The sequence below is a fragment of the Lonchura striata genome, chromosome 6 (assembly GCF_050655825.1).
Source record: "Lonchura striata isolate lonStrDom1 chromosome 6, ASM5065582v1, whole genome shotgun sequence".
In the NCBI taxonomy this organism is placed as follows: Eukaryota; Metazoa; Chordata; class Aves; order Passeriformes; family Estrildidae; genus Lonchura; species Lonchura striata.
This window is the reverse complement of record NC_140708.1, coordinates 34,300,424-34,315,031: the sequence shown is the minus strand read 5'-3', so window position 1 is coordinate 34,315,031 and position 14,608 is coordinate 34,300,424. Positions and strand designations below refer to the sequence as shown.

Below are 14,608 nucleotides of genomic sequence, written 5' to 3'. Positions count from 1 at the left end.
AAATACTGCCTAAAGGAAGGCAAATTTAGAAATGGTATTCTATATCTTTACCATCCAGTTGCAAAGATATGTGATATTTGCAGGATGGACAAGTGATGCTTTTCAGGTCTTTTCTGCATTTCAGCCATCTCTTGTTCTCTGAGCAGCACACACAAAAGGCTGAAGTCAAAGGACACACCCTGTGTTGCTGCCTTGGACAGCTCTCAGGGTGGGGAAACTGGAACACATATTTATCAATTCCTGTTCTCTTTGGCAGAAAGTAATTAATTAAAGTTCTTAAAGAAATTTGATGGAATGAGGGAACACATTTCTGAAGCTGTATCTGAGCAGACCAAAATTGTGTTTGAACAAATCTATGTTCCTGTAAGTGCTGGAGATTTTGCTGTGTGGAATCACTGCTGTTCTGAGGAAGCTCTTGAAGTTCTTGAGTCTTGGGCTCAAGTTTTACCTTAGGACCTGGTTTTGTTGCTGAATTCACAATATGGATTAGAATCTCCTTCCCTGGGGAAATCCCTTCTCCTTACCAGGCTTCCTGCTGTCAGTCACTGGGATATTGAAATCAGGTGCTGATTCCGAATCTCAATTGAGATTTTGCTATTTGTGGTTCAAAATGTGACATTTTCCTCCTTATGCAGTAATGGCAGCATGACTGTGATTTCAGAGCTGCATAGCTATGATATGAGATACTGATGTTGATGAAATTAAATAAATTACTTCATGTGTTTCCAACCAGAGGGAAGGAACTTTTTTTTTGGGGGGGGGTGTGTTCGTATTTCCAACAGGTACTTAAAACAATGGCAAATTTTAATACCAAGAATTATTTTATTATTTCTTAAATAGATATTTCTATCTGGGAAGGATTTTGGCAAGACACAATTGAAATGATCTTACAAAGTAATATATGTAATATTTTTATATGTATTTATATATTAGTACTCATAAAATCATGAAATTCAATCAAATGAATGGTATATTTATTAAGGTAAGTCTGCAGTAGTTCAGGAGGTATTAAGGGCTGTATATAATGAGGCTTACATGTAGGATAACTTACAAATATTTCAGCAGAGTAAATGTAGCTTCCCGCCAGCACTCGAGAATGTTTACATTAAAATAAAGGGTACCAGTGATGCATGGTCCTCTCTACTTCCTAACATTTTTTTCCACCTTCCCTCCTTTAGTGTTGATTCTTTCCAGATACTTAGATTTCTGACTGCCTTTTAACAAAGCTGCTTTTCTCTAAAAGGATAAGATGGGTTTATTCAGAAGGTCCTACTTTGGAAAAGAGTGAACACACAGGGCTTTAGCACCGGGTTTGAGTGTAATGCCAGCAGTGCCATGATTCTTGATGTGTAATTAGGAGGTAAACAAAGTCACATTTTTGACTGTGTTTATTTGCTGTCATGCCCAATGCTAAAAAAAAAAAAAAAAAAAAAAAAAAAGAGTTTGACGCATTGACTGAACAAAGTTCTTTCAGCATATATTTATCTTTAAATGTATGAGTGGCCTCGCTCATCTCAGCATGTTTGAAGTTGGGTGTGGGTTTGTAAATGTTCAGTGAATGACTTCAAAACACTGGTTACTGTTTTATCAGTTCTAGGTGGTACTGACAAGTCTGGGTAGTTTCCCCAGCTTCTGTTTCAGGCAGCTGTGGTTCAGGTTCTTTTTGCAGGTGAATGTGTTACAGTGAGTGCTGTTTGCAGCATAACTTGAGACTGGAGGAAAGGCATCTGAGCTGCCTGGCCATGAGCTCAGCACTTCGGTGAGCAGGGCAGTGCCAGAGCCACATGGAAAACTTCCTGCTGTAGAACGAGTTAATAACATCTCATTTGGAGGAAATACATGAGATATTACACGGTTCTGAAAAACTGCTCTTGATATATGCACTTACATGAAGTTACAGATGTTTTGGCTACTGGCTGGATAGCTGAATTGAGAGTATTTCACAAATGGAGAAGAATAAATGAAGAAATGCATGTGGCTATGAAACAAATGGCAGTCTGTCTTTGGACAATGTGGTCTCTTTGCAGTGCAGCTTCAGCACTGAGGTTTTTCCCCTTTCCCTCTCTTCCCTGTTTGACTGTAACTATTGGGAGGCACACACCTGCCTTTTTTCTGCATGCACACTGCTGGTGGCATTCAGCTGCATTTTGATGACCCCAGTGTTTAATTTCCTTGACTGTGGTGCTGCAGCTCTGGCTCAAATTCTCATCACTCTGCAAAAGTCCCTCTTTGGTCTTTCTCAGCCAGACTGAAGTGCAAGTAAAGGCATTTCTCTAAGACTTGTATGACCTCATGCTGCTTTCCTCACTGATTCTGTCTCTATTTTCGCTTCTAGTGTACAGTTAGCTCTGTGGCTATAAACAGGTCTAAATTGTTTAGTTTTGTGTTCAGATACTCCGCCATATGTCTGCATTTGGAAGAAATCTACCTTGGTTCTCTTTGAATAGTTTTTTTAAGTGTGATTCTGCACTGCAAAAATATCCCCCACATATATTTAGAGCAATTCAGGCTTGTACAGATTAATGTTTTTGATAGCCATTTCCTTTTTATTTTTATTTTTCCTAATTTTTACCATGATTTTGCCTTTTTTGGTACCATGAAAGGGAACTGCAAACGAAAGTGTTGCAGTCCTAGTCCTACTGACTAAACTCCTTCTGCAACTGGAGTGAGGCCAGGGCTCCACCTGGCAGGAGTGTTGCAGCCAGGAGTTAACCATGCTCATGCTTTTGCATCTGCTTCTCTCTAGAAAAGCATCACAGGGGAGTATTTCTAAATCTCTGATTGCAGGTGGTAAAGTCATGTTCCCCCTTGCCTTTCCTTGCTGTCCTTTCTGTGACTGAGCAGTAACACAAGCTGAGGGCTGTGGAATGTGCTGAGCAATTCCCGTGTCCAGTTTCCATCAGAAACTCATCAGGAAGCAAACATCCACTTCTCCAGGTGGCTTTGAAAATTTCATCCCGTGGCATTGAACGTAAATTTGTCTTCATTTAAGCTGCACCTTAAGCGTGCTTATTCCGGAAAGAGAAAATGTGCTTGGCCATAATGAAAAACAAAGAAGCATTGTTATTAGCCACAGCCTATTTATGGCATTTCCCACCAGTGGCTCAGAATGAATCATTCATGATTCCAAGCAAAAACGGGATCAGTCTGTCTCCTCTGCTTGCAGCGGGTGAGTGGGATTTAACAATCTGCTGGAATAGCAGTGTTTTCTGTTCACGAGCTGTGAGATCCCAGCTTCTTCACATTGGAACCATATGTTTGCTGTAACACCTACTCAAAGATTTTGGAGTTGACCAAGTGCATTTCTAGCAGCAGGTTAGGAGAAATGACCTGGAGCAGAGCCCGTGCCAGCTGGTCGTGGCTCGGGGGCTCAGCTAAGTGGACTTGGGGAAGTTTTTTTGAGTGGATGAATGTGGAAATCATTCCACTCCTCATCATGCTGTTTCTGCTTTCAGGGCAGTGGAATTGTCCTCTGCACTGAAAGAAGTTCAGACATGTTATTTTCTGCTACCTGAGCTAAAAAGAGAGATAAAACTACTCTGTTTGATCCAGCTGAATGGTCCCAGCCCTTCAGAAGATCCCATTCCTTGTTACTTTGCCAATTACCAACCCCTTAAATTGCAGTTTGCCATGTCAGTTTTCTGCCTTGGTCTGGAAGTCAAGTAATTTTCAATGGATTCAACTGTTTCTGAGGGTGAAATGGAAATTATTTTTTCTACATACTCTTCCTATGTCACATAAACAGCTACCACAGAGCAAGGCAGACTTTTTATACTTCAGAACGAGGGCTTTGGCAAGAGGATGTTCTGAAAGTACGTTTTGCTATCTTTAGAAAAAGCAATTGACATGTAGTTTAATAATGAATGTGGTTGCCTGTGTGATCTTGGCTCCTGTTTGAGCTGCGTTATGATTATGGCTGAGAGCATAAACAGATTTTCCACTGATGCCTTTTTAAGAAATTATTTTCTGGTAAATGTTTGCTTCTCATCAGAAAGTACTTGTATATGCTGGGGGGAGGAACAGTAATGTGAGTTTCTTTCATTCTGCCTTTTTTTTTTGTGATGGAGAAGCAATGCTCACAGCTGATTCTACAACTTTCTACTGTCTGACCTTTTTGTCCTGCAATACCTCCCTTCAGTTCCTGCTGCGGGGTGTTCCCATATTCAATGTTCTTATTTATTTCCTTATTTATTTCCTTATCCGTTCTGTGAAAGTGGCTTTGAGTTTACTTTTGTCTTAGTATGGGTATCCCCAAAGATACCTTCACAATTTTCATGAGACAGGATAGTTTTATTCACCAGTAGTGACAGAAATATTTTGTTGCCTTTAAGATCCTTGGAGATCCTCAAGATCCTGCTTCATTTTTGATAGTTTAAAACTTGTACAGCATTTTGGGTGTTTGAAACATAAAATCCATCAACTTCACATGAGTATGAAGTGCAGTGCAGAGAGCTCAGTATCTGCAGGCATGGATGCCTTCAGAGTTTTAGATGTCTAGGAAATGAAGCACATGATCAGATGTTGGTTGAACTGGCTTGTCTTGTTTCAGGGAATATTCTGGGAGAGAAATGGGGATATAATCAACCTTCCCCTGGTGAAGTTAAATGACTTAAGCAGGTCCCTGTTTAAGGGAATTTAAAATGGGAGAAATATCCATTGCAATTAATCATTCTTGAAGTCTGAATCACAATTGGAAAGGCCATATTTGGAGTTTTATTAGTAGTGTTCTTGGATAATTACTGATTTTTTTTTTCTCTACAATGTTTATTACATGTGTTGGCTTAGGTAGAAATTTTAAGTACAAAACTGTTTCCTTAATTGTGTATGGCTTAGTTCTGGGAACCTGTGTTTTTACCTTATCTTATATGCTTAAGAATTATACATAACCACAAAAATGTGTTGAATTACCTGAAATGAAAAATGCACTCCTTTTTTCTTAGGTGGGAATAAAACCGCTTGATTTTGATATTATAAGGTTTGAAATTACTGTCTTTGAAGGGAAGAGCAATCTGTGCAATTTGCCACTGCATGGCTTTTTCTCATGATACACTTGTTTTTTCCTGCTGCTCTAACCTGGAGCATCACTTACTGGAGCTGTTTCACTTTTTGGCCAGGCGATGGGAAGGTGGAGATCCGGGTGTTTCCAGCCAGAAGACCCCAACCACCATCCTGCTAACACCAGAGAGAAAGTTCCATAGCTTTGGCTATGCAGCAAGAGACTTCTACCATGACTTGGATCCCACTGAATCAAAGCACTGGCTGTATTTTGAAAAGTTTAAGATGAAGCTGCATACCACTGGTGTAAGTAACACCCAAACTGTTTGCTATTCAAATTGTTTTCCCTTGAACACTACTCAATTTTTGTCAAGTAGAAGTGAAGCATCTCTGTGTTTAGAGAGTAAACTGAGTAAATTAAACTCTTCAGTTAGCATTATGATTCCTTTAGTTTCTCACTGCATTTGGCGACTGTATCTTGCCAGCTTTCCTTGTAGATCTTAAAGGTTCAGTGTCTGCTTTGCTTAGATCTTCATGTCCTGTCAGGGGAGACTGCATGAGGTTAGTTTGTTCAATAAATCTGGTCAGCAGAAATGGGATACAAGAGCCAGACTGAGCTCTAGATCAGCCAAGCAAATTCACCCAGAATTTGTTATTAGAACTGCAAGTGGCAGTAAGGCTGTTAATTTGACATTATTCCTCCTGACTGTGTTTTTGTCTTTAATCCATCTTAGAGCCTTGGGAATTGGCCAGTACTTTCTGTTTTGAGGTGTTTTCTGATTTAATCTGTTTGTGGGAAACCAAAAATCTGTACTTTTAACTTGGATTAAGTATCTTGCATATGCAATTTTATTGCAGTTATTTACAGATGTATCTATTGCAGTTGTGTAATATTTCGTCCATATTTCTTTCTCTGCCTGCAGTTATCTGTAGGCATGATAAGTGTTGAAAAACAAAGTCTAAAATAAGCAGCAAAGTGTCATGCTCCAGGAAATTCAAGTGATGAGTTAAATCCTCTTCAGAATAGTTTTGTCACTTTTTCCTAATCAGGTGAATAATGAAGAGTTCGCTGTCCTCAAGCAGTGGGAATTAATTTGATGTTTGCCTTTTTCTTTTAATAACTTCCAGTTGTTTTCTTTCATGTAGAATCTTACCATGGAGACAGACCTGACAGCTGCAAATGGCAAAAAAGTCAAAGCACTTGAGATATTTGCTTATGCTCTGCAATTCTTTAAGGAACAGGCATTAAAGGTGGGGTAATGCTTCCTTATCAAGATTTTCTGTATTTATAACTAGTAAAAATATGAGCTTAATATTTTTAGCCTTGCCAAGCTTTGACCTAAGTTGTATTTGATGTAAACAAATCAAGGCAGGTGGAGAAACTGGGCAGGCTGTGGACTCTGGAGATCTCACAATAGCCTGAAGTAATTTCTCTTTGCACAGGTCAAGCTTGATTCACTAATAACATCCCTGTGATGCAGGGTTCTGAATAGCTTTTTAGTGGCTTAGGTATTTTCTACTCTATTTTTAATGGGGAAGATAAAAAAGGTACATTTGACAAGAAAATTTAAAAGCTTATTATTTTCCATTTCTGATTTGAAATGCTGCACTGCTCATTTCTTGCACTGTTTTTGGATCACAAGATTGTTTTTCTTGCTTTCCAGTGGAATATGTGTCCCTAGTAAGCAGCTTTGAGATTTTAAATCTCGTGTAAATAGTCAATTGTGAGTTAAGTAAACATTGGCTACCAATGTGCCACTATAATGTCAGTGTGAGCAGAGAATTCCTGGGTGAAATCAGAGTATTCATCCAAGCAAGTGTTGTTTAAAATAGCCTTGTGGTTAAAAGCTAACCTACTTTTTTGAATGGGTTTAATTTATTTTCTCTGAGATCCCAGTCTATTCCTTATGGCTGCAGAGAAACAATCCTGCCACTACAGCTCAAATGCCTCATTTTGTCAGAGACATTTTTAACTACTTTTTTGGTTTGGTTGTGGAGTCACAGACTTGGACCTGTGTGTAAACTGGGGACATTCTTAGCAAATATGAACCTTGGATAAAATCCCATATATTTGCTGTGCTGCCTGCTCAGGGCTACATCCTTTTCCTGATGTTAATAACTAAATCCCTGGCATTTGTGAGTGAATCCTGGAGCTAATTAGACATGCCATGTAAGTGAGCTGTTACTTTGCACTGTACTGTGTCTGTCTGTGGTGCCCTGTGCAGTATAAAGGTGCTCCTTTTCCAGCATGGATTTTTGAACTGCAGCATAGCTAAACAAACACAACACCTTGGCTCAGCATATGCAGTAACTTTTTTTTTTTTTTTACATTATAAAGGTCTGTTGTCCACCTTTCTGAACCTTTCTCTGTTTGGATGGAGATTTAGATAGGACATATGGTAATGACATTTTACTTGGAACCTTGCCCAAAACATGTCAGTATATCACCTAATTTTCAAATGCAGTACAGACTTTCCTCTTTTTTAAGGGGAGGAAAAAAAGTACAATAAAAATATTAAACTAGCCTTGAATGTTTGCTTAAACCAAAGTTTTGAAGGACCAATCAGTCATTTTTTTAAAGGGGTTAACTGTAACTTCCCCTTGTTAACTGCATTATAAAAGTTTGATTTAAAGGTAAGTTGTGTATAAGGAAGTCATTGAAAAATCCAGATTGTAAAACATAAATGTTCACCAGTGATACTCCAAATAGTTTTCTGTGTATTAATCAAGATGTGAGTGTGAATTCTTCAAGCTAACAGCAAATCCTACACCATGGCTAAGGATGTACATAAACATGCTGTAATATTCTGTAAATTGCTGCTTTTGCAAAAGCCAACTTTTTCTACTTTATTTTGAGCAGTAAACTTTTCTATAGGCCTCCTTGAGAAAGCTTCAACCTTAACCCCACCTTTTGGCGCAGTAAAGCATTCTTAGCAGGTTGGAAGTAATTCTGATTTGTAGCATGGATGTAACAAGAAAAAATTGAAAAGAGGGTTACTGTTATCAGAGCAGCAGAAAAAAATGTTTTTCCTGTAGACACCCATCATTTTACATTCACCTCTATTTTCCTTTTTATTTATTTTTCCTTTTTTAGGAGCTCAGTGACCAAGGAGGCTCAGACTTTGAAAACACTGAAGTAAGATGGGTCATTACAGTGCCTGCTATTTGGAAGCAGCCTGCAAAGCAGTTTATGAGACAAGCTGCCTACAAGGTAATATTACAGGCTGAATGTAGAAATGTCCCTTTAAAGCCCTAGTTTATAAGCTAAATGATAAAATGTATTTGGGGCAATTTAGTATAAACTATATAAATACAATCTAGAAACATTGAAAGAAGAATTAACTCTACCAAGCAGTAGCTGTAGGTTGTATGTCTTCACCTCTTAAATACCTTTTTCTTACTATTTACTTTTATATATTGGTGTCCCTCACTGCAGACTCTGATATTTTAGTCATCTTGGATAATGTATTCCTGCTGAATTTGCTGCACATGGAACAGATGCAGTTTTGAGACCCTCGGGGAAGTTGAGTTTAAAATACTGGACAAAGTTTTGTTTTGTTACTTTCTTACATCACAGACTTTTAAAGTCTGAAAAAAAAAAAAAAAAAAAAAAAGGAAAAAGGAGGGAAAGAAAGAGCCTCCTTGGTGGGACTTTTTTTTTTCCAGTTCCCATTTTCCCACAGTAGGAGTGAAAGGACTGTGAACCGGATAGTCTGGATATAAAATTAATTTCAAATGTTATTTTCACCAGTAAGCGTTTTATCTGCATTTAATTCTTTCCCCCCAACCGCCCCTCAGATATTTGCACTTTCCATATGCATGTCCTTTATTTCAAATTCAGTTTGTGTCTCTAATACATGAGATGTACACATTCTTCTTTTCATCAGGATATTCACTTTTAGTTTGGGTGTTTTTTTAAGTTTTTGGTCAGAGACTTGCATAACCCATTGGCAGCAGCTATGCAATGCACAGTTTGTAAAATATCTTCTAATTTGCAGAGTGCTCCTGGGAAGCACCCAGATTTTTCTCTGTTTCTAACTATCTCTAATGTTGAGCAACGTTTTTCTTAACAGTCTGTATTATGGGATTGCTAATGCTAGTGCCAGAAGCAAAACACTCTTAAAGTTCTGATGGAAGGACACGGTTGTAGGTAAATCTGAAACACTAGAGACCCATTCATTTTCTCTGTATATTGTTGTCTGCCTGCTGTCTGTGTGCATGTGTGCTCGTGAAGTGGGAGCTGTGTAAGGAGCAGGGCAGGGTGCAGGTCGATCTCCTGGCATTTCTCATTTGTGGCGCAATGGAATGTTGTTAATTAGTGTCTGTGTCTGTGGTGTCTGTGGTTGTGTACTTCTATGGGCAAGCTTGACAAACAGTAAGGGCTGACAACAGGCTTTTTAACTTGGGGTGTGTGATCCACTGCAGGAAAACTCGAGTTTAGGGAAATAATTGATGTTAACTTGATACATGGCTGATTTTTTTCCAAGCAGAGGGGATGAAGAAACAAATGCAGAAACCAGAATTCTGAATTGCCATTCAGTCTTTTCAGATTCCTATTGCTGCATCCAAATGTTCCTCGTGGATGGATCAGAAATTGCAGCTCTTGTTGTTAGCTACTGGAAGATGGAAGCATCTTGAAAATGAGGGGCATCATGTAGAGAAAAAAGTGTGAAAAGGCAGTGGTAGAAACCTTGTAACAGGAGACACTGAAGTACAGCCACCAGTCTGAGCTGAGAGTTAACTTGCAGAAAATATTAATGAGCTGTGGAAATCTGCTGAGCAATCTGTGTCAAATGAGGTAGCTCCAAGAGAGCTGAAGTACTGAAACAGCTTCAGCCACTGGTTCAGTGTAAAGCTCAGCCTTTCTGCAATGGTTAAGTAGTTGTCTAGGCAAAGCTAATAGAATTAATAAAATAAGAAGTGTTGGAAATCTGCTTCTGTGCTCTACATTCATCAGCTTTTGACCAACCTACGATCTCAGTGCACCTCTGATGTCCCCTCATCTCTGCTTTGCCTTAAACAAAACATTGCTAACCTGGAACTCCTCATCTGTCCAAGGGCTCCTGCATTGTCCCATCCAGCTGCTGTGCTGCTTCCTCACTGGATGAGTAACCTGCTTGTTCCCTTCAGCTCACAGCTCTTCCTCTGTCCTTCCATCCAGCCTATCAAAATCCTGCCAACTCTGTCTGCATGACAGCTTTTCCTGTCTTTGCATCCTGCTGAGCTTTCATCCAAGCTGTCAGTGATTTTGCATCTTGGTTATTGCAACATCATTTCCTTGGCTTCAGCAGCTGTGGTCTGGCCTGGTTTGTACCTCTTCAGAATACTGCCACTAAAGAGTTTTGTAGCCTTGCATTTGACAGGGAATCAGCCCACATTTGACTCAGTGTGTTTCATCTCAGACATAAGCTGCATGAACATCTGTATTGCTTACTTCTTTTCCTCTTCTGAAACTCTTCTTAAAATGCTGGATTTTTCATGCCTACAAAAACTTGACTGTGATTAACCTACACATGAGTAAACTACTCCTCATTGCTTGCTGTTACTCTGCCTGCCCTATCTGTATTAATCTTTTGTGCTTTTTGTATCCTTAACAATTTTTATAGCTGAGTTACTACCTCTTTGAAGCAGGTATTTGTTTATTCTCTCTGGGGCCTTCAGAGGGACTCAGTCTGGCAGGTTGTAGAGAGTTGCATGTCCTTACAAATTATTTTGCTGAATCAAAATTACTTTATTTCTGAATGGCAGTTCACAGATGCTTTTTCCTGTGCCTCATGTTTAGTTCCCATCTGTCCAGAGATGGGTCTAGGGCTCTGGGACACTTGTTGAGGTCTGGTCAGAACTGGAGAGAGCAGAGTGTCTCTGTAGGACTCACCTTAGCTTTAAGTTTCCTTTTCTAAACCATGTCTGCTGGGATTAATGTGCATTGCACACTAATTCACTACATCCTTAGGAATGCTTTCAGGGTTTATAGTCATATTTGTCATTCTCCCCATTAGTAAAATATAAGACATCATAAATAGCATCAACTTTTCTTGTTTCCGTGTCCCAGTTCTGCTTCACATTCTTTGGGCACAGGAAGTGCAGAGCAGAATCTGCAGGCTGGAATTCCTTGAACATCCTCATAGGAGTAAAATCTTAAGGAAGAGTTTGGAGTGTGGCAGGAATATGTGAATGCAGAAGCTGTAAGATAAGAAAGGAAAACATGGCATAACAAATGCATTCAGGGCAGGGTGAAAGAAAGGGAAAGGTGCATTTTCATAAGCTTGCCCAAAATATTCTCTGGGCTCTCAAACATCAGTCAGTGAGGGTTCTTTCCTATTTAATATGAACTCTTGAGTTTTGAAATTGAGTTCTAGAACTCTGAAGTACATAAGTAGATTTATTTTGCAATTGCAAATAGCAAATAAAATAATTTGCATGGTAAGCTCACATAAAAATAGAGGCAGTCTAGGTTATAGGATTAAAGCATGTGAGCCTAAAATTCCAGATACTTTAACCAGCTCCTGTGCTGAGCGTTTATTATTGTTTTTACATCAATTTTGTCATGGAATGTGCACAATGAGAATTATTTAACACATTGTGTTCTGGGGTTAATGACATTACATTGATCAATACTGCTTTACTCTGAAGAAACCTTGAGAGAAAAATAAACTAACTTGACAAAAGAATAATGTGACAGCGCAAGAAATTCTTTGCTAATAAAAATGTGACATGAAATATATTTGATTTTTAAAAGGTGGCTTGGGAGGCTCAACCAGATTGAAATTTGTGAAGCTACTATTATTCATAAGTCTTATACTCTTATTCATAAGTCTGTTCTGTACATAAAACACATGCAACTAAAATTTATTTGTGTAGTGACAGTGTGTCAGGCTTCTGCTATAAACTGCCTAAGAAGGTGTAAACAGCACTGGGAAGCTGGTTATTTTTCTGAAACAGTACTTCATGAGGCAGAAGTGTGTTAATATCAACCATCCTGATTATTTGTAGCTTGTGGGGGGGTCTGTCTGTTGAGTCTCTGATTTCACTTTTGTGATATTAAGAGCTTTTAAATAGTGAGGATTAAATTGTTTATTGAGTGATGTTGGGGAGGATCTGCATATTATAGCTATGCTTAATTAGGAAAAAATAACTAATTGAGGGGTGAAATTACAGAGAGGAAAATGGGTACTAATTGATCTCTGCACATATATTTGAGTTCCTCAGCCAGGTTCACATGAAGGCAGAGACATCTGCCAATCCAGTTCTGTACATTTCTGTTTGTCCACTTTTGTGGCACAAATTGGAGCATTTGGAGATTTTTCTTTTGCTAAACAAGTAAAACAAGAGGTTTTCATAGCATTCTGTGTTAGAGTCAATCTGTGCCTGTGTGTTACAAAGTTTTCAGTTCTTAGAAATTGACTGAAAGCAACAGAAATAGCCAAAAAATAGAATTTTCATTCTGCCTGGTGGAAAGGCTGTGCTAGGTGGCATTTACCAGCCGAGAAAGAAAATGATGGTTTGAAAGGCTGTAAACTACAATCATTAGAAACCCACAAATGTAACTCAGTGTGGACAGGGTCTAAAACTAATGGGTTTTGATTGTAATAAATTCATAGAAAAGGTCAACAGATTGTTCTGAAAGACATCTTAGATGCCAGTATTCAGTTACAAAGAAAAGAAATATGAGCTGAAATTGGAACTGTAGTGAAAAATATTCTGAGGTACAGAACAAGATGCATCTTACAGAAAATAGCAAGCAGGTATTTTTCTCAGTACAGATCCTTCTCAGTGAGGGCCACTTGTGTCTTTTAATAAAATTAGCCTGAGCTATAAGGACCCACAATAAGGATGTTTCTAAATAAAGGGAAGGAGAGAGCCTGAGACATTAGGAAGAGACTTGAATAGGAAGGGTCAGGCTTTGCTGTTGTGCTAACTGGTGCATGCCCTGGGTACAAAAAGCATTTCTAGAGTTTTATAACATTAAAAATTGAAAAGCTTATGAGAATTTAATGGCTTAATTTTTCTAATGCACGCTACTCATCAAACTTGCAAGTAGTGTTCTCCTGCACCTTGGGGGATATAATGTAATGCAGCAAAAAATTCTTGGTAATGCCACTTGGAGCTAAGCTTTCAGTTACTGCCCAAATGTGATCTGTGACAAGAGTCCCTTGGGAAGGAGCTGCACAACATCACCCTGGAGAAATATGGACCAAATGCCACTCCATTTATCTTCAGCTTATCAAAAAACTTAACTTCTACTTGTTATCGTTCAGCAATATGTAACTCAGCTATAGTAAGGCTAATTTGGATTTATTTGTGGCCCCAATATCTGAGAAACTTTTTGAGGGCGCAAGAAAACAAGCAATGTTTGCAAAGAAAAATGTTGGTGATTTCAGTCTCTTGTGGTTATTCCTTACCTAAAAAATTATCCGAGATTCCCCTCTGTGGAAAATTGTGTCTGGGACCAAAATGTGATTCACTGGATCTAATTTACTAAGTAAGGGCTGCTGCAATTCCTGGCATTCTTTCATGTCTCACAAATACAAGAAATCCTTTTCTCTCTCATGAGGCAGAAATCTTTTGCCTCACCTGTGTGTAGCAAGAAATTATATTTCTTATGAGCAGTTCATAAAAGCTTTTTGTCAGATAGGCACAGGTAAACTCTAGAACCTTCTCCATGAATTGTAAATAAAAGTGCTGCTTCATGATTAGTAGCCAGTGGTCATAATTTCAGTTATTTCCTACCTTATCTTCTGTCTTTCTTCCTAAAAGAAAAAAAATGGTTTTATAAACTAAAAAGGGGAAATGGGAATACAAAATCCAGAAGACCCAGTAAGTATAAATTTTATTAATAGAATCAAACAGGCTATGCAGTTCCAACAAAGTCCAAGCTCAGTTTGAAAATAAAAGAAAAGATAATAAAAGTAATGTATAAAATACAAAGTATAGAAATGCTTAGGTAAAGCAATTTGTATTCTTAGCTAGGTAATAGCAACACAAGAAAAATAAATTGAGGCAGTCTGGCTGTGCTTAGCAAAGGCATTTATCTCAATCAGACAGCCAAGCTGTCTGTAACAAACTGGTTCATCTAATCAGTGGCCACACAAATGCAGCAGTTCTGGCTGTAGCCAGTGCAGCTCCACACATTCATTATTTTAAGTGTTCTGAAAATAAAAGTCACACTTCATTATGGTTCCAGGTGCCCCATTTGTTCCCTTGCTTTTCACAGTGAGATAATGCCATAGTTTCTAGGCAGCCATTAAGAGGGAGAAATGTTCCATGTTATTTCTTACCACAGGAATAGCTTTACTGACAGGTTAGCAAATATCAAATTGATGCTGCTTTGATTATTGAAATATCAAATGGATTCTGCTTTAACCCAAAGTGACTTGCTAAGGAACATGATCAGGTATGTGCATGCAGAGGCAGCCAGGGTGATTATTCAGAGCCTGAGCACCCCTCATTCCAACAAACTTCAGCAACAGCTCCACTGAAAACCTTAGTATTGATTTGGGTACTCAGACCTTGATGCTTTTTCATTAGTCGGTAGTTTCACAAAATTCATTCTTAGTGATTTACAAAATGTTATATGGGAAGCTTGCAGCAGAGCTGAATGCAAAACCTGGGT

The 14,608-nt window shown here is 38.6% G+C and overlaps 1 protein-coding gene across 3 annotated transcripts in view; it reads left to right on the top strand.

Annotated features, from left to right (window-relative positions):
• The window catches only part of HSPA12A (heat shock protein family A (Hsp70) member 12A), a 51,120-nt gene that overhangs the window by 15,334 nt on the left and 21,178 nt on the right, over positions 1-14,608 (top strand). For all 3 annotated transcript variants that reach the window (XM_021537274.3, XM_021537276.4, XM_077784714.2), the window contains exons 5-7: positions 5,115-5,301; positions 6,142-6,246; positions 8,090-8,206. In XM_021537274.3, the coding sequence (XP_021392949.2) occupies positions 5,115-5,301; positions 6,142-6,246; positions 8,090-8,206 (409 nt within the window). The remainder of the gene's footprint in view (positions 1-5,114; positions 5,302-6,141; positions 6,247-8,089; positions 8,207-14,608) is intronic.